This window comes from Hypomesus nipponensis, chromosome 11, assembly GCF_054491055.1.
Source record: "Hypomesus nipponensis isolate SF chromosome 11, ASM5449105v1, whole genome shotgun sequence".
Lineage (NCBI taxonomy): Eukaryota > Metazoa > Chordata > Actinopteri > Osmeriformes > Osmeridae > Hypomesus > Hypomesus nipponensis.
In genome coordinates, this window is record NC_140371.1 from 9,593,895 (window position 1) to 9,619,182 (window position 25,288).

The 25,288-nt window shown below is 42.7% G+C and overlaps 1 protein-coding gene across 5 annotated transcripts; it reads left to right on the plus strand.

Moving 5' to 3' along the window:
* The first annotated feature begins 254 nt into the window (after window positions 1-254).
* Window positions 255-24,637, plus strand: LOC146268004 (transmembrane protein 150A). 5 transcript variants are annotated; one of them, XM_084709189.1, is made up of 8 exons: window positions 255-907; window positions 1,168-1,406; window positions 4,845-4,892; window positions 5,476-5,562; window positions 6,899-6,966; window positions 12,526-12,653; window positions 20,278-20,455; window positions 24,179-24,637. In XM_084709189.1, the coding sequence occupies exons 2-8, from the start codon at window positions 1,342-1,344 to the stop codon at window positions 24,328-24,330; spliced, it is 726 nt and encodes a 241-aa protein (XP_084565315.1). In that variant the 5' UTR covers window positions 255-907; window positions 1,168-1,341; the 3' UTR covers window positions 24,331-24,637. The 5 variants fall into 5 exon arrangements, with proteins under 5 accessions (XP_084565315.1, XP_084565311.1, XP_084565312.1 ...); XM_084709185.1 differs by lacking the exon at window positions 24,179-24,637 and adding an exon at window positions 20,992-24,128 and having other exon boundaries at window positions 268-907; XM_084709186.1 differs by lacking the exon at window positions 24,179-24,637 and adding an exon at window positions 20,992-24,128 and having other exon boundaries at window positions 268-708.
* The last annotated feature ends 651 nt before the right edge of the window (window positions 24,638-25,288 follow it).

The window sequence follows — 25,288 nt, forward strand, 5'->3', positions numbered from 1 at the left end:
AGGCAAAAGAGACAAATTTAGCCGTTTAGCTCCATAGACTCCCATTCAACATGCACTTGCTCGCGATCACTCCCAGTGGAACTCTGGTGGAACTGCAACCAAATTCGGTACAATGGGGCTTAATAGGGAGTGGCAAGGCTCTCCTTAAACAGGCTCTGACATGTTTAGTAGACCTACGAACAAACGTTTTCCCGCAACAAACCACTAGATGGCAGAGAGAACAAACTTGCTTTTTCAACACAGGCCACTCAACTGTTACTTTACTGATATTCTGCGGTAAACTAAATCTTTCAAGACAACACTTTAAACTTCACCTGTCAAGTTATGATATGGAGTTCCTGTTATCAGAAACGGACAATTTGAAAGAAATTAACAGAATACACTCCAAGTAGGGAGTTTATGGTTCATGTCACCAAGTGTAATGCTTAGTGTACACTGAAGTGGACGCAAATTTTCAGTGTTTTCCTCACAACTTTTCTCACATTAAGGATTTCCCAATATGGTTATTACACGACTGTTGAATATTTGCCATGTGTCCACCTCACCGAACGCCGAATGAGTCAATCGAGCGTATCCAATTTCATAAATGGGAGGAGTTCAAAGAAACAGCTGGTTGGCACACTGTTATTCCATGTACAAAGATCTGGGTACATCTGCCCAGCACCACCGAGTTTGAGCATTCGTTTCGTTGCAGCTGTTTCAATCAAGGTGAAAAAACGTATAGGTGAAAAGCTCACACAGGTTATTTGATAAATTCGTTCAAACGGAAAAAGCGTAAGCCAGAGCTTCCTATAGCTAGCTACTTGTTGTAACCGCATCAAGTCAAGTGCAACCAGAGGTGACCATCTGGGGATTGTTGCAAGTGGACACAAAACAACTTATTTGGACATTTGGAAAAAGCATATGGGTGAGATAATGATATCTCCTGTGATTTTATGTAACGCTACCTAGCATGAACAGCGTTTGGCTAGTCAGAGTAGAATCTTGCCGGTGAATGAGATGAACAAGATAGGCTATCTGGTCCGACCGTCACATTTTGCATGTTGTTAGCTAGCTAGGAATCAATTGATTTAGGTGGAGATGTTTTTCGTGATAATATTGAATAACTAACAAGAAAGCAGTAGAAAGTGCCCGTTCATGAATGTTTTCTTTTTCTTCCCCCACCAGACAATCATCGCCTCACCGTCTCACCTGTGACAAGATGAAAATGCCGACGACACATATTTCCGTCATCTGGAATTAAATGCTAATACATGTACGGAGAAAGTGTGGTTGGTCGAGGAGAAAGAAGAAGCGGGATATTTCCGAAGGTGCAGGGGCAAAGAGGACAGAGGGTCAGAGATGTCGCTTTGGATGATATTACCAGTCAGCCTTCCAGCTTTGACCATCACTGGAATATGGGTTGTGTGAGTGTCTCGTAGTTGCAGCCCAGAGATGGAACTGGAGACCCTGTTGGAAATGGGTCCATTGATTTATTTCTGATTTATCCTAAAGTCGTGTCAACCATATGCATTTCCCACTCATTTCCCATCCAGTTTTGGATGGGCTTCCAAAGATAAGGGTTAGGTCATTATAACAAATAATTAAGGGTATAATATGGCAAATAATTAAACTCATTGACTCGAAAGGGACACATTTCCCTTTTGTGGCCTTATCAACTCTATCGACATCCAGTCATCCTTTCTGTTGGCAAACATAAGATGTGATGTGTTCATGTTAGGCTAGCCTAGAGGAGAGCGTTTAAAGTAGCCTTTCTGTAAGATGTATTGTATAACAGTATTAACCATCCCACTAGATTGTCTTGTGTGATGATGAGGTTACTGCCAATGTCAAAGGTATCATTGCTTTGCCTTGTCAGTATTGCTTTCTACCTCGCTTGCCTTTTAGGAATTTTGTGTCCTGTGACTCGTGCCAGCAACACGGTTCATAAACACTGCTTTAGTTTATCTGAATTTAACCAATTCAACTTGGTTACCTCAACACTGGAGGCAAATTAAGTACTTTGGTGGTCCTAGTATGCCAGAAATTAGGTATTTGAGTTTAGAGAAGTTTGATTTAGTCAATATAGCTCCTGGATATCCTGATCTCTTCAGTTGTGAGTGATGGTCAGGATGTAAAAGGTCTACAGTGATCTTGGGGAGTTTTTTTTATAGCTTAGTCTGAAGCCTCTCCTCACCTATTTCCTTCCTTTTGCGTTGACAAGGGCACCCTGTTCTCAGGAGCAGTCAAGGTCCCCTTCCTGGCCAGTGGAATGTGAAAGAACACACTTTATTGCATAACTCCACCCAGTCTCCCACAGCCAGTATCTGGGTGGGAGTTAGGTAAATACTAGGCCTGGGGTATTTAGAGTGCTTATTCAAGAGTTCCACATGACATGGGACAGAGCCCGGCCCACTGTATAAAAGAGCTAGTCAGAGATGGAGGAGGGCCTTGTCCACCCCGACTTTGCTCATGAATACTGACCTTTTTGTTTTTTATGATGATGGTTTTGTTTTCATTCCTCTGTAGTTCCCAGATATGATCCTAAGACATATCAGTTATGTGAAGATCTAGCAACATACTGTAACATGTAGACCCTGTTGTTTTCAATTATTAGGATGGACTAGGGTTAAATATCAAAAGAAGCCTAGACAAAACAAGTGAGCTGCAAATCAGCTGAATGATAATCTGCAACTAAGACTCACGTGAGTTGAAACACAAACCTCCGCTATTTCTACATTTCGTTCTTTTGTGGTGTTCAAATACAGATTCTAGAAAGTTCCATGGAAATGTTCCTTTCCATGTGTCTTACAAAAAAAAGTGGCCTGTCCCTGCTATACTACTCCTTGGCATGCAATTACAGCTCACCACAGCTCAACTTTGGCAGTCGCCCACGAATGTAAACAAACCTATTATTATTTAGCCTACCCTTAGCACAGACCGCATTAGTTTAAGTACAGCACATGCTAAGAAAGGCCACTTTATTTAGAGAATGGCCTCAGGCCATAGTTTGTGTTATTTTAACTTCTAAACGACATTTAAGTGTACAAAATCGGTCTATGAAAAGACTCAAGATTAGCATGAGGTATCAATATGTGAACAGCACTACTGAATGAGTCTCAGCACAGAGGGGAGAGAAGGAATGGGTAATACTGTTCCCAGGTTAAGATTTGGACGCCTGTCTTTACTCACTCTCTTGGTGCAAAGTGTGTGTGCTATTTATTATGTAAGACACTGCCATACAAGCATCCATCTGTTTCTATGGCTGACACATGGTGTTTCATCAAAGACTGAACCCGTTTTGGGATTTGTAAAAAAGAAAAACAATAAATCAAGAATTCAGATAGCACAACTCTAATGCCTCAAAGACACAACTTGACAAACTTTTTTTCTGGTCTCCTGTAGAGATTGGCAAATACACAATTGTTCTATTGCAAGAGGGCATGATGGAAGTCTGTCATTCATTTATTCATCCAGATATATATTTGATAAATACTTAATTGGGTTACCCTTCAGTATATTGGAACTCAAACTGAATGGCAGTGAAGGGAAGGCAGACAATGGGGTTTAAGTATACAGCCTAGATGCAGGGCATGGTCCAGAATATCCCTTTTTCTCTGTCTTCCCACCCTTTCACCTCACTGTTTCTCTGTCCCCAGCTTATCCTCTCTGGTATGATTATTCATGTCTTGTGGCGTCAGAGGCAGATGGCCGAGTGCTTGTTTACGACAGGGCTCAGGTGATCTCTGTGTCTGGAGAGGGACATAGGCTTAGGTCAGACCGCTTCCATCCATGGCAACTCTCTTAATTATTGTTTAGCCTCTCACTGACCCCTGAACACATCTGATAAAGTCCTCTACATACACAGAACAAAAGTGTGTGTTTGTGTGTGTGCGGGGCAAAGAATTGGCAGATACATTTAGGTCTAAGACATTTCCATTTCTGAATTCCAGTCTTATCCCTCTGGTGTTTAGGCATTGCTACTGGTAGATCCTTGTTTCAGTGCAATTTAAATGCTGGAAGCAAACGTACTGTAGATAGGCTGCTTGGTTCAGAGGTTGGCCCTTCGGTCATTGACTTTGCTAAAGAAAAACAGGCCAGGGTAGAACATGGCAACCAGACCAGCTTTCACTAGAACTGCTCAGGTGACCTGGTGTAATGCAAACCGAGAGCGGGTTAGCATGACCCAAGGTTCTGTGGCAATGCCAGAGAGCCCCTACTCTATTGGTGGTAATGGTATCAGGAGTGTCTCAAGTGTCTTGAAGTTCAAAGTAGGTCACATACTGTGCTATCATCAATGGCCGGGTTTCCCAGATTCATTAAGAAGCTCTTAACGCTAAGAGCTTCTTGAGAGCGTTCTAAGAGCGTTCTAGAGCGTTCTTAGAACGCTCCTAAGAAGTTCTTGGTGTTAAGAGCTTCTTAACGAATCTGGGAAACCCGGCCAATATGAGTAGGCTAGATAGACTTCCTTCCTAAGCTAGGGAAGTCAGATGGCTGAGCGTTAAGAGAATCCGGCTATTAATCAGAAGATTGCCGGTTCGTTGACGTTGTGTCCTTGGGCAAGGCCCTTCACCCTACTTGCCTCGGGGGAATGTACTTACTGTAAGTCGCTCTGGATAAGAGCATCTGCTAAATGACTAAATGTAAATGTAAGCTCAAATTCATTTTCACATTGAAACTCTGCTTCCAGTATTGCCCCTCTCTGTGACCACAAAACCACAACTGTCTTTCTTCCCTTTTTTCAATTATCACTTGTTCTGCGGTATGGCTTTCACTTGGTTTGACTATGTTCAGTTTAGAAGCCTTTTAAGTACATAAAAATAGCTGATGTTTAAGCCAATACATGTTTTCCTATACTCCTCCAGGTATGCCATGGCTCTGTACAACCAGCATGTCTGCCCGGTGGATAACTGGTATGTACCAAAACAGTAACTAAAAGAGCTTAATATAGCTGGAGATATCTGAGCACCAAGACTATTTGGTTTCTCGTTATTCATCTGCAGGCAGTATTTTGTCTCATTAGCAGTGTGAGAGCTGGTTAGCAGGTTTGGTTGTTCTTTTCAGTGTGATTGTTGCGGTCATACTGACCAAGCGACAGGTTGCCCTGTGCTCGGCCTGGCCCGGGGAAACCTGCAGTTTATATGTAGGGCTGTCCAAGTGCTCACACACACAAGCACCCAAAATCTGTGGCACCACTAAAGTGACAGTGCCCAAAACAGTGAGACATGCCATGTTTCTGTGGTGAGATACAGATGCTGGCTGTTTCTACAACATTTTCTTTCGATTGACTTAACCATTGCATTTACAAGTGTCCATTCTCTAACCTTATTGTGCAGTTAATAAATAACATGGATTTCATGTATTAATGATAATACAGTTTATTGTGCATAACCTACTTAATAATTGTTCTGTCTATACAGCATGTCTATATGACATTAAACTAACCTAAACTAGTTACACTTTTGGGTAACACTGTGTGTGTGCACGTGCTGTCAGGTTGTATAACCAGTCCTGTGAAGAGGAGCTGACTCTGCAGAGCGGCCCAAGGTTATGCTGCACTCTGGACGACATACCTCTCATCAGGTTAGTGTTACCTCACCCCCCACCCCCTCTCTCTCTCTTTTTCTCTAACGCTCACCCAGTTACTCTGTCTGATGGTGTAGGGGGGTAAATATTGTCCGAACAACCAAAACAAATTCCCTAATGGTTTAAAGGAAGATGGGAAACTGAAGTGTATTAGCATGAACCAAATAATGCCAATACCAATAGAATTCCAGGTATTTGACTCTATGGGTTAAATCAGAGCAAGAATGGTCAAAGTACGTTTAAATGAAATACGCATTTAATAACTTTGCAAATGAATGAAATCAATTACAAGGCAAACATGTTACATTATGAAAGCTTTAAATCTTACCTACTCTACCATGATCATTGTAAATCAGAGAGAAAGCAAGAGGTGAGCAAGGAGTAGGACAGTAGGACAAGGGAGAACTGAGGAGAAGGTCTCAAGAGATGAAGAATCCAAAGAACAATGCATTACAATTCCCTTTATACACAAGAACAACCAATCAGACCACATCTCGAATGGGGTGTGAGTGAGAGCCATCAAGTTGAGACCGTCCAGAAACTCCAGACTTTAGCATATGAGAGGTGGGGGCAGGTTTGACACCCAGCCTTACAATGGTAATAACAGGAAAGCACAACGCCATTGTTTTTTGCAAACCTCTGTAACCAATCTTGCATTTGAAGGAGCCTGTTTGTGTTTATGTGCGGTGTTTGCGCTTGCCTCCCTGTGTTTATCTGCATACGTGTTGTGCGGCTGACTATGGTTTCCCAAAATAAACCTCTGCCTGCTATCATAGGGCTGGGAGGGGAAGAATTGGTCTGCACTTGTCTGACACACACATACACACACACATACACACATAAAGAACTTTCAGGAAACGAGTCAGCTTTCAGATGGGTGGCTGAGGAATCAAAAGCCTGCGGCTTTGTTTTGTTAGCCCTACTGCAGAGCTTTGAACATCAAAGTCTGGTTAGGAGAATGTAAAAAATAGGATCTTTATGAAGTCAATGAGTGTAAACACCATGAGGGGTCCGTCTCGCATGATTGTCCGGATCCAGGCAGTCACCCTGGCAGGCAGACAGTCAGACAGGATCACAAGCAGAGACGCAGGCAGGCAGACAGTCAGACAGGGTCCCAAGCAGAGACACAGGCAGGTAGACATGCAAGCTGGTAGTGTAATGTTTTGACTGATTGTGCCCTCCTCTTTACTGCCTGCTGTCTGTATAAGAGAGACAAATCGGATGAAGGTCACACACCAGATGCACGCACACATACAAAATGTACTAGAAAGATTTACTTACGAGGCATGAAGAAGAGTTGTTTGTTTCTAACGCTCTGTATTTTTTACCACAGCAAGTGTGGTACACTGCCCCCGGAAAGCTGCTTCTTCAGTCTCATCTGCAGCACTGGCTCATTCATGGGTAAGACACACACACATCCATACATTTTGACGGACATGTGTTTTGTTTTGTGTGTGAGTGTACTGTTTACGTGCTGTATTGTACATTAGTAGTTTTTTTGTGCTTCTCTGACGACAACCTCTAGTTAAAGTTTTCCATCTGTGGGTTTGGCTGAGACCTGTGGTGAGACGTGTGTGTGTGTTTGGTTGTGTGTGTCTTTATTCTTAGCCACAGGGTGGGAAAGGGTGGGTTATAAGTTCAGGCCAAGAATGAGAATAGTGTGTGTGTGTGTGTGTGTGTGTGTGTGTGTGTGTGTGTGTGTGTGTGTGTGTGTGTGTGTGTGTGTGTGTGTGTGTGTGTGTGTGTGTGTGTGTGTGTGTGTGTGTGTGTGTGTGTGTGTGTGTGTGTGTGTGTGTGTGTGTGTGTGTGTGTGTGTGTGTGTGTGTGTGTGTGTGTGTGTGTGTGTGTGTGTGAGAGGGGGAGAGGGGGAGAGATGAGATGAGAAGAGACAAGACTTTCCAGCTTCTACCCAAGGTCTGCTGGTGTGTTGCCCGGCAGCTTTCTCAGAGGACAGATCCATGATAAGAGCCCCCTACTTGAACTTAGACACAGTCAAGCATACAAGGCCATAGTTGATATAAAACTGCTACAGTGTAGCCCATTGCAGCCAGCCAACAAAACATACTTTTGTCAAACTATGGTTGGTTGATAGTAGGGTTGAGAAGTGTTCAAGGAGGGCTATTTTGATGGTACTGTGGAACAGCCCTCCAGGACCTACACTGTCACAGGACGGTGTAAACTCTGCCGGCAGTAGTGAACAGCTGCTGTTTTGTCTAAGAACTGTGAACCTGACCTCTGAACCTGTGCTACCCAGGGCCATAGTATGCTTGTGTGCCAAGAGGTTTCCATTGCTGTTCTTTTCCCACAGAGCCAGAGTGTACACCCACAATACCCACAGAGTGTAACAGATTCAGCAGTATGACCTCTTTAACTATCTAGTTCCTAAAACAGGGCATATTTCTAGCAGTCTCAAAACCTCACTTCCTGTCAGCAGTTAGCCCTAATCAAGCAGTGTGATCATCGGGGTGTGCTTGCCTTTGGCGAGCACAAACCATTGTTATCTCACATAATATTTATTTCTTTCTTTATTTATTATTTTTGCCCCCCTAAGGCTCAGTCAATATTTGGACTACACTGACAACGGCTGTGTCAAAATGTTTGTCTTGGTCTCAATTGTGTTGCTTGTATGTGGATTTACGTTCCGTTGCACAGTTTAGGAGGTTACGTTACGTTTTTGTGGGGTGCCTTTTGTCGACGAAGGGTAACCTGTGCTAGCTACGTCACCACGTCAACACACGTTAGCAACAACTCATCGATACAACGTGATAGAGACTTTCGAGCTCGCAAATTGGAGCTTGGATTACGAGTGAAAAATACCACCCCAAAAAAATCACAACCATTTGGCTTTGTAGAGAAAGCGATTTCGAGTGGAACTGCAATCTCGCATTTTTGATTTAGGTTGTGACAGTCTTTGAAATTTGAGCGAGTGCAGGTCGCCCGTGAGACCGCCTCGTCTTTTAGGCGGCAGCCATGCCAGAAAGCGTCATAGTAGTATTTTTTGTAGCTAATTTTATAGTTCAATTTTACACAAAAAAACTGAAAGAGGGAAATGTTATGACGATATGACTATTGTGAAAACAGCCAGATGGTGAGATTTTAATATAGATGCTGTAAAAACGTTGATTTGTTTGCTACGTGAGAGCCTGTCAGCCTCCATTGACGATTGCGGCAGCAACAACAGTGTTGTCAACAGTGTTGACACTCAGTCAACTGTCGATCTGCGTCTGGTGAGTATTCTCTTAATTTCGTACCAGGGTCTACATCTAAATGGACAGCAGTGTTCTAAAGATATGGCGATTGCAAAGTTAGCATAGTTTCTCAGCATAGTTTGTTATTTGTGTAAAACTTGGAATTTGAGTGAGACTGCGTCTTGTTTTGACGTTAGCCACAGAGTCACAGACTCGGCTCGCCCACTGGCAGTGTAGTAGGCTACAGTACTGTCTTCAATGCCACAGCTATAGCTCAATTTTATTAACTACTTACTAACTGAGAGTGAGGTCATGCCGGGAAATATCAAACTGAGGCTGGAACGTATCGACCGAGCAATAGCGAGGTTGATACGGCAAAGCCGAGGTTTGATATTTCCCGGCATGACCGAACGGTCAAGGTTAGTAAGTAGTTTATTATATGGCATTTTTAGCTTCTTTTCATTTTGTAAATGAAAATAAATGGTACCTCTAGGCTAATTGTAGCTAGCTCTCAAGTCTTCTCACGCTGTGTTTCATGTGTTGCCTAGCAACTCATTACTTTTGATAGAAAGCGGACAAATAGTTCTGCTAAAATGGCTTTAATTTCAACACAAAATAACGACACAAGTGATTAAAAGAGTCTAGTCTTCATCCTCACTTTCGATGACAAATCTTTTCAGCATCATCTGGATAGTAAAACTCAGCAGCTGAATCGTCGCTCATATTGAAGATGACGTCAGAGGACAATACGGAGCTGTATTGACCACTGAGGAGGGCAATACGCGTCTGGCATGACTCCCCATTAGCCAATCAGAAAGCTCGTACCGTCGTTGCCATATAATAATGTCTTATTACATGGCTGTTCTTAATGCTGTAGAATGTTCCGTTCACTTGAATGGGGCTTCCCAACGTTCTGCGGTGAACAATTTTCTGATATTTGACCGTTGCTATGCATATTTGACCGCTGTCTTTCGTAGCACTCCGCAAGTAGTCCGGTAACTTTTTAACCCCAGTGTACTCTGTTGCTTAGCGACGTCAGCTGATTTGAAGCCTAAATAATGCTCAAAGTCTATGAAGTTCAATGTCTTTGGCGAACTATTTCTCTGCTGATCAGCAATATGAATGGTAACAAATACATTGTAAAAAGACACACTGTGTTAAGTTATTTTTGGTGGCAAGTAGCCGTGTAATAAGCGGGATAATGTATAGAATGCTGGTCATTATCAGGGAAATAAGCCCCTTCATGGCGAAACAAAACTGCAGAGAAAGCAGAGAAAACTCTGCTTCGCGTCGTGCCTAACAACTCCCCTTACCTGTTTTAAAATCAGCGCAAACTACGGCCTCTTGGGGCTTATTGCTTAGTTATCCCTTACAAAAGAAACATTCAAATTTCCTGCGCTTTCAAACAATCAGTGGAGTGTGGATAGCAACGGCAGCTAGCTTGCCTCCAGCAAACTGCTTTTGAATTAGCCATGTCCCCCTAAATTAATATCGAACTTATTTACGTTTTGGGGGGCTTATTTTCAGTTAGCAGACAGTACTATTTGAATTGCAATTCCATCTGAAATACTGCCAGTGACAACGTTGTTACAGTAGCTTGTTTCAAAGGGGATTTCTTGTTTCAAAGGGGGTTATTAATGAATTATGCAATATGAGTAGGCTAAATGCTTAAAGTATCACTAGAAAGGGAAAACGGACCCACCTGCATCTGAAGCAAGCAAGCACACCCTACAATTTCCCCAGAAATTGTACCCTCTCTAGTTTGTATTATGATACACTTGAGTGGGCATGTAACAACATGCGAGAGAATGCTTTTTGCACTGGCACAGAAAAGGCAGTTGATACATACCCAGAACTTGTACTCCCCAGAACTATTTTGCAAGGAACTAGAAGGTTCCTTCAGCCTTTTATCAGCCAAGTTTTCACCTCAGAACCTTTTTCAAGATTTGTGAAATGATTCTGCTGACTTATGCACCAGTGACTAACAGGCAATGGGTGTCTTATTTATTGATTTAATCATTATGAAACTTCTCCCGGATCTATTTTGCAGTGAAAAAAATGTTAATCACTCTTAACATGCCAGAGATTTTAGAATGCACTTTGCCATTGCGGGTCGCGGATTCTAATTGTCACTGAATTTCGTCCTCAGCATAAATACTTGGTAAGGACAAGATTTCCTCATTGGCTCCTCTGTTGTATGTTCTGTTCTCCATGGTGATGTATATTTGCGGCCGCAGACTATAAAAAATGGCGAGTGTACTTGAAAATCTGCTGCAAGATCCCGACCAATAAGAAATGTTCAGTGCTACAAGCCCCATGCCCAAATTTCCAGTGGTGTTGTTATAGATCCCCTTGTGGGGATGGAAGGGTTTATTTAATAGGTGTGTGTGTTCGAACTGTGTGTTGGGGTGAGAGTTACACATCAGAAGAAATGCTGGCTTGGTTCCACAGTGTCTGTTGTCTGGATTGGAGCCAGAGCTTGGTTTATCCCAGGCTACCTGAATTTAGAAAAGTAGCTCAGCACCAAACGAGTACAGGGAACTTGAGGGCCAAACAAAAAGACAGATGGAGATGAAGAGAAATCCAGAGATTGAGAGGGAGAGAGACCCATTGAGACCCTCAAAGAGACAGATCCAGTGAGAAGAACCTGAGGAAGGGAGACAAAGGGAGAGGCCCAGAGACATTTATTATCATTTTTTGCTATCAAAAGTTGTCCTTGAGAAAGCCCTGCCCTGACCTCCCAAGATGGAGGTCAGGGCAGACGCTTACTCATCACACACCGCCCACAGGCCTCTGTGAGCTGGTGACTCTCATCTAGCATGTGCATCCTCAACAGGAAGGGGACAGACCCTAATGCCGTCTGCTACACCATTGTCTTCTCACAACAATATAAACATCCTCTAGCAAAGTGGTTGTTTTTGATATATGATTAATATTAAACTGGCCTCCAATGAAGGCTTCAACGAGCTGTTTCTTTAGAGAGTGTTAGTTCTTCTGTGACAATAAAGATTCATGGGTGAGTCAGGCAGTCTGCAGTACAGACCCCATAATCGAATGCTGTAAACTGTAATTAGCTTTATTTTCTCCGCTGTGTACTGTCTTTCTCAAAGACCAAGAAAAATTTAAGTTTCCTAGCCCCAGAGAAACGATTTGTTTTTCCATGCTGGTAACTTGCCTCACTTCTCTAAAATGACGTCTGTGCCTTCTGGGACCAGCAGAATACGGAAACAATAACTCGCGCACACACACAATTCATTCAAAATCTCCAACTCCTGGCATTTTTTCATTCTGTTGAATTGTTTGTTTGCCAAGCTTTTTTGGTAAGCTGTTATGGGACCCTTTAGTCCACCAATCCTGGCTTTGGGTCCCTGTCCCCTTTGAGCTCCCCACCTTCTTCCATCACAACCTCTGTCCCCCTCCTCAACCTTTCCCACCCCTCCCTCAGTCCCAGCAGTTGTAGCCTGTCCATAAAGCACTGACCACAAAAAGCTAAATAAGAACTGGTCCTCCTGGAATCACTCTATATTAGTCAGTTCCCTAAACAATACAATACAGCATGTCCAAACCCATTTGTAAAGATTTCCAAACCAATGTCCCGTTTCCCTCATAATGTTTGAGTGTGCTTGCTCTCCCATCTCACAGCCTTCGTTTAACCAGTATCAGTCATTTCCAATGAATTTATGGAGGAGTTAGACAAGCCATGATGGGAAAATGTGAGTCAAACTGTCTTTTCCTCCCTCCCTCCCTCCCCCCCCCACTGTCCTGGCTGTAGTCATGGCGATCGTTCTGCTGCGCTATGCCCATGTGATAGAGAAGCACCAGAACTGTGTGTTGAACACGGCCAGCCTCTCCACCGGATGGATCTGTGCGGCAGGCCTCATCATGGTTGGCAACTTCCAGGTAGGCCGACACCTCCTGACCACTTAGACCAGTTAGATACTCCATCCCCCACCCCTTCCTCCTCCCCTTCATCCTCCCCTCTCAGCGCTGGATATTTGATATTAAAGTGTGCCTCCTCACATTCTTGAACCAAACCTTTTGCCCGGTAGTTAAAGGCCCCTTTCACAGCGGGATTTTGCGCACCGACACACACACTCCTGCTCGGATACTCGTAAACTCCTGTTCCCACACACATGCCCGTGCACACGCACACACATGCTCCTGCGCGCACACACACAAGCACAAGCACAAGCACGCAAACTCATGCAGCAGGCAGCCGAGTCTTCTGTCATTATGATCCACCGATCTCAGCTGGAGGTTGTAAGACCATGTCACGCTTGCTCATCTCACACAGACACGCTCACAAGAAACGTTTTCTTTTTCTGTGTGAGCTTTTTATGGTGTGTTTTTAGTTTGGAGGGGGAGTGCATCATCCCCTCCTGAGTTCCTTGCCTGTGGCTGTTGGTCATTTAGAGTTTCTACAAGTACATATTTTCAACTTTGGCACTGTGCCCTGACTTGAAGTTATGTGTGTGCAGACTGCTAATGGGGCCTCAGTAGGGGGTTTCACATCAGTGTCTCGGAGACGTTTACAAGGTTGAGAAGGGGGGGGGGGGGGCTGAAGGTGAATAGACAGCCTGCCGTCCTCCTCCTCCCTGGTTCTTCTCCCTCCTCTTCCTCTTCCTGCTCCCATCTCCTCCTCTTGGTCCTGGAGTGAAGAGGGGCCAGGGCAGGGTTGGTTTAACATGCCCTCCCCTACCTGTAACCTCTCTTCAGCTCTCTCTGGCCTTTCTCCTTTCCTCCGTCCTTCCTGTTGCTGTTGCGGCTCTTCTACAGTAGGACGATCTCCTGCTCTGAATAGCACACTGTGGCATTAGTTGCTGTGATGTGTACATACAGCCAGGCCTGCCAAGAACTGAAGTCAGAACTATAGAAAGGGAAAGGCTGCCATCCTCCAGTCCAGATTATCAGGCCCGTCGCAAGGGGCCCACGTCATCTTCTCTGGAAGTGTTGACAAATGTATCCAGTGATAAAATTGTAAAATAATTCTTAGCACCCAACTTGTTCCTGCGAAATCGGTCCACATCTTTTTCCTTCCTCGCAGTGAGTGAGCAGGGAGATGAAGTGAGCAGGCATTAGGTAATGACTCATTGATGCAAATGTACGTATTTACCCTGTGACCTAGACCAGTGGTTCTTAATCCTGGTCCTCGGGACCCCATGACCCCCTGACATGTCCCCCCCAGATTCCTAGTGACCCCGATCCGTCCCCACCACTCTCCTTACATAAGGCCACAAGCATCAGTTAATAACTGCGCAGCGGTTTAGGCGATGGTAGCGATGTATTAGCGTGTGTAGCGTTGTTAGCGTGTATTAGCAGGTAGAGGCACTAGTAAGGTTTCTGATGGTGGTGCCCATGTCATCTGCGGAGGCAGAGCGCAGTTTCAGTGCGTTACGCAGATTGAAAACATGGTTGCGATCAACCATGACACATAAAAGGCTCAGTGGCATTGCTGTGTGCCATATTCACCAAGACGTAGCCTACTTGACAAACTGGACAGACAAGATATTGCCCAGCAATATCTTCAGGGAAAAGAAAGGGCGAGAGATGTTTTTGGGACCTATTGAGTCTGCTTCTAGAGAGTAGGCTACATTTGTTTGGCTGCATAGGGAATAGTTTTTTAGTTTTAATCAATTTTGTTTATTATTGGAAAACATTTACAATGAGAAGTCATACTTCCAGAGGGAATTACGAATATTTAATTTAAAGTGTAAATTTCATTTCACATTTCATGTTATGTAGGCTATACTTATTTGTATTTATGTATATCTGTTTTTTATACTTCCATTTTCATACACATTGTTAGGCTATATTTGTAATCATTTACATCCTGTTGAGATCAGCAAATATTTTAATAAAACATTTGCAAAGGGCATGAGGTTTTGGTGCGTGATTGACATACTAATGTTTATTGCAGCTTCAGTATATATACATATATAGCCTATATTACACAAAATAACTAATAGAGTTGGAATCATTTGCTGACAGCTTGGTCCCCCCCAGTTCAAAAATTCCATCTGCTCCCACACACCTGATCCAAATCAATGGGTCGTTATCAGGCCCATTTATTTGAATCAGGTGTGTTGGAGCAGGGAAATATCTAAAACATGCAGGGCAGGGGGTCCCAAGGACCAGGATTGAGAACCACTGACCTAGACTATACATAAGGTATTTCATTTTACTAGCATGTTAGTCAAAATAGTCCTAAACTATTATAAGCAAAAAAAAGAGCCCTGTGCGGGCGCACAGTTGGCACAGCCCTTGTGACGGCTCTGCAGATAATGATGAAACATGCTGCCTTGGTTGTTTCCTCTGCCTCTTTCCTAACACCTTTAGGCCCTGTTTCTACTGTCCGCTCGTCAGATCTGATCTGTCTCTTCAGTCTGCTTGTCAGGTCTGGTCTCTGGTCTCCACTGTCTCTCTGTGAACTATGATCACAGTTTCTACAGTCAGCTCGTTAGGTCTGATCTATCTCTACTGTCTGCTCGTCAGGTCTGATCTAGATAACTGTCTTAGGAGCAGCAGGTAGATAGTCTAGTCTGCCAGAGGACCTGGGACGGATTATCAGTTATCCAGTTATAAGAGAATCTGAAAATGAGAGCAGGAAACAACAGACTGTACTTCTCCCAGTCTCTGCCTCTCTCTGGGGGCTTTGCCACTGGAACGCTCTGAAAAGCGAGGGAGTTTTACGGGAAGAGGGGGGGAAGTGAGTCATCATGTCTCGCCATGCATGGGGTGAAGCTGGCAGACAGGACTAGTGCACGTGTCACAAAACCCATCTGTGTCCAATCACAGACTCCAGACCGCTTTCCAGAGGCATTGCTGGAGTTCTACAGTGTTGGAAAATGTGATATCCAAATAATAACACAGAAATATTATGAAATAATATAATACACAACTTGTATAAAAAGCAATAGAACAGTCTCATCCCTTGAAACAAAAAACTTTAAAGTCAGGTCAGATGAAAGCAGTAAAAGGAAAACAGGCTGGTTGGACACAGTTACACAAACAGACAGAACCAAAGACCTAGTTCTGGCAGTCATAGAAAAATATGTGGTGTGTAAATAAAATAAAAAAAATTGCCGGAATTTGCAGGGAATGGGGGGGGGGGGGAAGGTGGTGTCCGGGCCTGGAAAAATAATGAAAAATAAACAAAAATGCAAAGATAATTGGTACGGTCATGGAACATTGCGAAACAATAGTTTTGAATTTTAACAAATGCCTACCCTCATGCACACAGTAACAAAGTTTGAAAGGCCATCTTCTGTGTGTGTTAACACCAAAAATCAGGCTTGTGTTAGGAATATGCCGAATGGTTCATGGCACATTTTGTTTAAATGAGGTTTTAAGTAATAGTTACGGTGCAAAGGCGTAAGGACCACACAGTCAGTATGGCTTCAAAGAGTAAGATAGCATCATAAACAAAACACATTAGCACTGAAAATACCAACATTCTAGAGGGAATGGGCTGTAGTACATGGCTGTGTTATATAACAACGAACTGTGGGAATCAGACATTCTGACTTGACAACTGTTAACAATTTAGACATACTAGTGCATTGTGCCCATGATGCAGTCGGGGATTAATATGTCAGTGAAACACACAAATGCAGATGACTTGAACTATAGATGGTGCAGAGTGGCTGTGATAACATTGGTGGCACACACAGATTCCTGGAATTATAGATAGCCAATGCTGTGGTAGCCTACATTCATGCAAATGTTTATGCAGCCTTCATTTGTCTGCTGTTTCCTACATAATGAACTGCTTATGTTATGTTGATCTTACCACAAACATCTAAACATTTAGTTGATAACAGAAGTCATTACATGCACAGTGGTTGAGCCAGTTGTCATAATTGTAGGCCTCATTAACCATACAGCGCTTGCATATACATTTGCAATATGCAGGCAGTTTTGACATCTGTAAACACATGTATTTTTTAACAACATTCACTGATCTATTCTGAAAGTATATCCACTTAATATTGTCGTTCTGTTAGCTAGCCAGCAAACCCCTTGAAAGCATCTGGTGGTAAAAGCAAATTTACATATAAATGGCTCAACAGAATTTCCCTATATTCCTCACTACAAACTCCGGTGCGTTAAGCTATTAGTTTAATTTCATTGCGAATGCCTTTGTTAATCGTATAAGTTCATGAACAAAATAGAATCCACTGAAGTTATCATAGAGCCTCCTAGTGCATGCGCTATGGTGCGACCAGAGGACCAGTTACAGTGAAGGGGCTGGGATGAGTTTCCATTGTGCCTGTGGAGGCACATGAAAGATGGGGATTCTTAAAAAAAAAATATTGAATGCTGATCCGAACAAAAAGGACACCTGCAAAGTTTTGAACTTCGCAGAATGCCCTGTTCTTGAGATAATCGTCGGAAACTCAGACAGACAGACAGACACAGACAGATTCCTGGCATTAGAGAGATTCCACCTAAATGGATAGCTGACATTGGATGACTGGAGTCATGACACTGGGTATTCCCTTTCTGGCTGGGTGAAAGCCTGCAGAAAGAACGTGCGTGTGCAGGTATAGTACGTTAATCAGGGTCAGGACAGGTTTTTCTTTGTGAAGATGAGACAGCTATAGATAGATAGATAGATAGGTAGATAGATACTTTATTAATCCCGTGGGGAAATTTAGGTTTCTCTCACAGCTCTCATATTTACAATCACATACAATAATATGTACAGACAATACAATACAAACAGACAATACAATAAGTTATTTACAGTGTAGATAAGATGCATATGTATATTTTAGGTGTATAGTGCAAAACAGTGTGAAGTCATATATTAGAGTTTTATAAGGACCTCCGAAGACCTCCTACAGGAATAGGGTATGAGAGTATGTGTGGGTGTGTCTGGCTGGTGTGGAGGGTCTCCTGGTAGCATGCTGCATCTGCCCTTCTTTGTTCTCTCTCTCTCTCTCTCTCTCTCTCGCTCGCTCGCTCGCTCGCTCGCTCGTGCTTAATTCAGACAGGTTTCATGCTAACTTTTTTTTTAAACATACACAAACAGATGTTTGTCTCTGATGTATTCCATACACACTGCTCTCGAGCTGTGCACGCGCTGAGAGAGTTTGACCTTCATTGATTAGAACAGCACACAAGGAGCGGAATTGATATTCACTTATGCAGCAGATACTCCTGTTCAATGTAAAACCCTACAGATTTGGAAGCTGTACATGCATTCAGGTTAGCACACTTGGAAACTAAGAACACACCAAAACCTTTCTGATATGTGCAATGTATTGAATGTATTTTATTATAGATTGTCCATAACATACACACAAAACACAGTGTGACAAAGACATGGCTATTGCACAAACAAGACAAACCATTAGAAGAAGGAAGGGGGAGAGTTACTGTGTTACATTATGTTTCCAGTTAACACAATGTTTACATAGGAACACATGCATTCACATAATCTTACAGGTGCTAAGCTCCTAAGTGGGCCTCCAGTATGGCTATGTCACTGTCAAGGGCCTTTTGATGTGACAATATTTTATACTTTTTGACAATATTCAATATAGCTTTTATGTAGTTTTATTCCATACCCCCTTGGATTATGAGAGGGATGAGAACATAAAACGCTGTGTATGTGTGCATGTGAGTGGATGTACACATTAACTCAGCGTGCATGTTTTCCCTGGACATCAAGATTCCACCGTGTGCTGATATTTAAATGAAAGTAAATGGCAGGTTAGGGAAGGAGGGAGAAAGGGACTACGTATAACACAGATCATAAAAGACAAAACATACGCCACACCAAATGGCATAAACAAAACATGAAAACAGTCCTGAGATGAATCAGCTATCCTTATCCCAGGATGGTAGGGTGTAGGTGCAGATTTGCTACATCTGCTAGACCGATAATGAAGCCAAAATCATAATAAAACGCCCTTAACCTGCTAGGTATTAAACCGCAACAAGTTTTCTCTAACATCAATTGCCATCTTAGATTTTCTTACAAAACACTCTGTTTGTGATCTATGCCTTCCAACACGGCTTTCTCCAGTCATCACATGTCCTCTTTTCACACCCTCTCAATTGTTTTACTTGCCCCAGCATACCCCCCTCCATCCCTCCCATTAATTCTCAAAGTAAGCACACACAGCCTAATATTGACAGTGTAAAGATCTTCATAGCTGGTTGGAGTCAAACATAAGGACCGAGTCAGATGTTCACATCACCATCAGCCTGCACACACACACACACACCTCTCCCAGGACTGGGTGTACTGAGTGTCATCCAGCAGCAGCTAATGTGAGGAGAGCACCAGGTTGGTAGGGTTTGTTTTCTTTGGGAGCAGGCAAACATGCAACACTTACCTCTTCTCAGGGTCAATGAGGTGTGACGGGCCAAATGGAAAGGTGTTGGACTGGAAATAATGGGATTTTCTAATGGACACTTACCTTACGGATGGAGAGGTACTAAACCAAAACATCTTTCTATCTCAGCTTTAAAAGCTCATTCAATTTAACACTCAAATGTTTACATTTTCATCACCGTGTCTCCAATTTACTGTTAGGAGCGCTAAGGAAAAAGAAAATGATGTTGAACCTACCAGTGTCAAAAATCTGCTTTCAATTTTGGGGTGGACAATTATATTACATTTTCTCAAGAGCAATTCCTGAGATGGGCACCTAAATTACTGCTGTAACACATAACCTACATTGTAATAAGTAAAATGTATAATATTAATATTATTTAAATGTACTTATGTTTACAGTGATTTATTGGAGGGGACAAATCCTATTTTTCTCAGGATTTCCGCCTATGGAACCTACCCAAATAGTTTGATCTGGTGAAGGATTACAAGAATGTTCAGAATGTTTGAGGAGGGTCAGCAGAGAATGCTTTGGGAAGGGTTTTGTTTAGCAAGATTAAACATAATCGGCATGCATAGAGATATTACAGCCCAAGTTTCTGTGTTTGGTGAAGGGCTTTTAAGGAAAAACTAATGTGTTTGTTTACTCTTGAATTTGAACCTTTTCTTGGGGTCTGTCCAGTTGCCTCTATGCTAATTGTGGTAGTCCCCTACTAAGTCATGCAGTAACCATGGCTGGTCTCTTATCAGGTTGAATCTGTGTCTAGTGTGTGTGGTGTGTGTGGTCATATCTTGTGGTCACATGCTGTAGAGCTGCTCCTTTTGTGCATTGTGCTTCACAGCGCTTGTGACTGCAAAGGACAAGGTGTTGTTCTATTGTAGTGCAGATTCCTCTGTCTCATATCTCTCTCTCTCACACACACACACACACACACACACACACACACACACACACACACACACACACACCTCTTGCACTGGGTGTCCTCTCCAGACAAGAGGCTCGATTGTTTCAAGAGGTACCTGAATCCGACTGTCTGATGCTACCCCCTTTTGGCCAGACACAGACACTGCATTGTACATCAACTTTTTACTCATTTTTTAATAATGTATATACGTCCTATCATAACAACAACAAAACTGCCTCCATGCACTAACCTGTGTGAGCTTGTGTTGCAGGTGGACAATGCCAAGGTGCTGCACTACGTCGGAGCAGGAGTGGCATTCCCCACCAGCATGCTCTTTGTTGGCCTCCAGTCAGCGCTAACCTACCGACTGGCTAAGACCCAGGGGGAGTACAGTGTGGGACATCTCCGGCTGGCCATGACCCTGGTGGCCCTCATTGCCCTGGTCCTCAGTATCCTTCCCTACCTCAGACAGAAGCTGAACCCACATTTATTCACAGTTCCCACTGGAATTTCTGGACATGACAAACCTTTTCCAAATGAGTAATTTACAAAATTTAAATCTGATCTGGACATAATAATGTTGAATATTGTGTTTTTTCATGGAGGACACTGGTTATAAAGGGTGTTTTCAACAAGGCTTTGTTAGTCATACAAATTGAAACTTATAGAACAGTTGTCATACAGTACGAACGCCTTGGAATTTCACATGTTCATTAAAGTGGGAACACTGTATTAAGGACGTGACGGAACATGTTTTCAGAACAATACAGCTGCAGGACTGTAACAGTTGTTATAACTTTTGAGGCTTTTCGCAATCCCTTGTCACACAAAACATGTTACGGTTGAGTAGTGTATAGCGCAGAATGGTTTTGGGGGAAGTGCTTTGGGGTTTTATGCTGTAGAGCAAATGAAAGAAGTGGTTTTTGTAGAGGATGTGGTGAATTAAATTAGAACATGTCAGTTTCCTTGACCTCCATGCTTCTAGGTGGCGTGTTTTTTGTGCAAGAAAGTTACACCCTGCAGCACGCCGCCGCTGTCTTCGAGTGGGTCTTTTGTGTCATCGTCATGCTCTTCTACGGAACCTTTGCCTTTGAGTTTTCCAGCATGTCGGGAGACACCATAATGGTGCTGGCCCGAGGGGGGGCTCTGGGGCCAGCAGGGAGAGAGCACAAGATCGATTCGCTTGGAGGTTCTAGTCAACACCCTCTGGAGAATATATCAATGCTGTAGTCCCAAAAAGATGGCCGCAAAGTTGGCCTTTGCCTTTATCAATTGGGTGTGTGATGAGTTTAGTTATTCATCTCAACCACACCCGTCTGAGGGCGTGGAGTGGACAATGCTATACACTAGAGGGAGTGGACTCCTTTCCATCAAACCCAGGGATGTCGAGTGGAAACCTAAAGGAAAGATATGTCTGTCATTATCACTATAATCACAGACCAGTCTCTGCAAAGGCCCTGCTTGTGTTTGCACATTACTAAATGAGGAACCAAATGAGAAATGTTTCCCTCAATCACCCTTTTCTGTGCTGGCCAGGAGAGGAGCCCATTGCCACCGATAAGGTCAATCCGTTAGTCTGATTGGAGACAGGAGGAAGTGACGTCGGACAGTTTTCTGGACGGATGACATTTCATTATCAACCTGTGGTTACTAGAATGCGTAAGCGTGAGCAAAGTAGAGAGACAAAAGAGGAGAGGCAGCACGAGAGAGAAAGGGAGAGACTAGCTCTGTTCAGTTAGGAGACTTGCTGACGGTTTATTCTGTCAGTGCTGTCATTAATACTTATATCAAGTTTAAGATCATGACTGCCTTCTTGAAGAAGATGTAAGGTCTGACAACTGGGGATGTGCTCTCAATCAGACTCCTCATGGCCGACCATTGACTGGATCCTCCTGGATATTGTCTGGGTGCTTTATGAAGTCATCTCATATCACTTTGTGCCTTATGAATACCAGACTTTGCACAGATGGCCTGTAAACCCAAATAGACTCTATATGAATGTCCGAAATGACACCAAACTTTCAACAGTAGTTTCTATATGCTTTATGTACAGCTCAGCTGCCCTGGAGACAGAGAGGGTGCACACTGTTGGTTAATTCAAGCCAGACCTCTGGACTTATCAAGTTAAATCGCAAGAAATCACAATTATTCAATGCCCCCAGAATAGAGCTCAATTAGTCTCTTCCAGTATATCTGGTGCATACCGGTCGAACTCCTTTTTCATTTTTCCGAGCTCTGCTCCAACAGGTGTGCACATTGTTACACTTCAGTGCCTTCTATTGTATAATGTATCTTTGACTTGACATTTATAATATTATACATTAGGCATATTTCTGGATAAAAACCTGGTATTCCTCAACTCAGTTACGTCTGTTGACAAACTGAAAATGTATTCGTATATAATCTAGTCAGGGATTATTTTGCCAGCTGTTGCCCTCTAGCGTTGACTCTGAGCTATTGCTATCTTATCAAATGTAAGTTGTTTCAGCGTAAAGCATTTGTCTTCTGTGCCATAACGTCTTTCATTTTGAAAGTGGCCTTACTAGTTGATCGATGCATAGGTCTGTTATGGAGTGATCACTGAACATTGTGTCAAGCAAGGAAAACGCTTGAATCTCTTGCTTTGTTCTATGTTGTTTGTGTCCTTATTGGTCTATGCTGGTATTTGTCTTTGACCTACAGCTACAGTGACCCACCATGTCTTATCTGACATGTACACTTATCTTTAGGTTTAGGAGGATGAGACGCTACTTTCATACTAGTTTAGTCCTTCCAGGCCATTCGCTCATGATATCCCCCCTGGGGTGTCATAGTAACCCTAGCTCTAATTACTTTGGTCTCTCAGGAAACTTTGTTACCAGCTGCAGTAAGTGATTCTGAGCAAAATCAACTCTGCCATTTCCTTGTTTTCCCTTTGGATGTTGTATGGGTGGTAAAAATATTTTATTCAATGTAAAATCTTTCTTGCCATAGGAGGTGGTGTGTAACTGGCCAGTTTGATACAAGATGACAATGAATGTTCAGGTATATGTACTTATTTGGTAAACATTTGGACTTGGGGGCATTAAAATATTGGTAGATTATTCACATTGTTTAGGCATCCTCACCTTGGGTCTGATGACCCTAACCTGATATACTTGTGTGCCTTTTGATAAAACCAAATCTGTTAAGCGTATACATTTTCAGTGTGCTTAACAAAGTATTGATTGTAAATTTGCCTTAATATTATTTGCCAAATAAAGTGGTTAATTGATGCAGATTAACAAACCCATTTCAATAGTTTTTCACAATTTCAAGACTTTAAACACAAAACCATTTAATCAAAACCCTGACTCTTCTGTCAAAATCAAGCAATCGCCTCAAAATCAAGTACTGTAACCTGGGCTCCAAATCAATAAATGCTCTGGGATTATACACACACCCAGTCAATTTAATAAACACTGCAAGGCATTCATTAGACCAACCATTCCCAACCTTTTCCACTTTACGGCCCCCTTGCATAGCTGAAATACTTTTGCGGCCCCCCAACACATCCGTTCACTTAATTGGCAAAATGTATTTGAGCGATCAAAGAAGACGGAAGTGTCCATCAGCACCACAGTCAGGGATGGGCAGTATTTATGATACATGTATTTGATGTAAATTACATGTATTTACATGTAAATTATGTATTTCAAATACTAAATAGGATTTTGTCATTTGTATTTGATAGCTATATATTTTGTATCAAAACACTTTAGTGTTTTTTATTTTGTAATAAAAAAAATACAGCAAAATAAGTACATGATGACATCATAAAAACTAGTGCATAGTGCTTGTCATGCTGTCGGTGATTAAGATATCAGTGAGACAAACAGACTTCTGGAACTATATACAATGCACAGTTTCCATGATGCAGGCAGTTTTTTTCAGTGGCTTTGGTACCTACATTTCCCAGATCATAATATAAATTCTCAAAAATACTTGCTCAATCTCCACATCACTTATGCACATCATAAAAGTATTATTTTTCATTTTTTTGACCAAATTGCCAATGTTCTGGTACGTTCATGAAAATGATTATGTAGCCAACAATTATCTGTTGTTTTTTTACATTCTCAATTCTTTATGTCCTGTTGATCAAAATGTTTTATATTGGTTATCTGTGAAATAGTCTTAACCCCACAATCTAGACATTTGTTACAATGTAGCACACAGTGGACCCAAACTCAGTATCTTTTGGAAACGCAAAACTCTCATCCGTCAACCGCAGAACCGCACATCCTTGGACCCTGAGATGGACGCCTGTAAAATTACTGTGCACAGTGCCCGGTTCTCAAGCTAATCATTTCCCTCCCCAAAACACTATCAACTTTCACATTCCGACAGAAATTTCTTGTGTCATTGTATAGATGCTGCACCCGATTGGTGCCTACTCAGTAATTTGCCCAGACATGTTGAGATCAGTGGTTGGAGTTGGGTTGATACTCATTGACAAGTTCTGTTGCTACTTTCTGTTTACATTTCTGGCTAGATTTAAAATGTAAAGATATTGATCATTTAATAATTGTTGACAAAGTGCCAAATGTTTGTTTTTGACTTCCAAATAGGTATCCAATGATTGATAAATAAATTATGTATTGCTAAATGTACCCTAACTGAAGTAGCTGTTTAGTAGGATAATGATTTTGCATACCAAATCAAAATGTATTTGTATAGCCCTTTTTACAAGCAATGTCACAGGGGGCTTCACATATGCCCACAGAACTGCCCCTCAACCATCCTAAACCCTCAAGGAAGACAAGGAAAAACTCCCAGAAAAACTCACTAGAGGAGAAAAAATGGAAGAAACCTTGGGAGGAGCAATTCAGTGAGGGATCCCCTACTCCAGAGACGGTTGGTGAAAGAGAGGTGCAGAACACAGGCTAAACAGTCATACAACAGTGAAGTGTTGAAACACCAAAATTCAGTGTTCAACTTGGGTCAGAGTTGATAAATGTCAGTTTAAGGAGAGGTAGCCACAGCTCTGGGGGACTGTGATTGGCACTGCATCACAGGAAGGTGGATGAGGGAAGGGACCAGGAACTCACTGTTGTCTGTCGGGGAGCCCGATGTCCACTTGGCGACTAGATCCCGCTTTGGTAGACCGTCACGTCGATGTCCACTGGCAACCATGTCCAACGTTGGAAGACTGACGACCAGGCAGATGCTGACACCTCAAACCCCCCACACCACAGGGAGGTGTGGAGGGGGGACAGAGAGAGGAGAGCAGGAATTAGAGAATGCAAGGAGAAATTAACAGT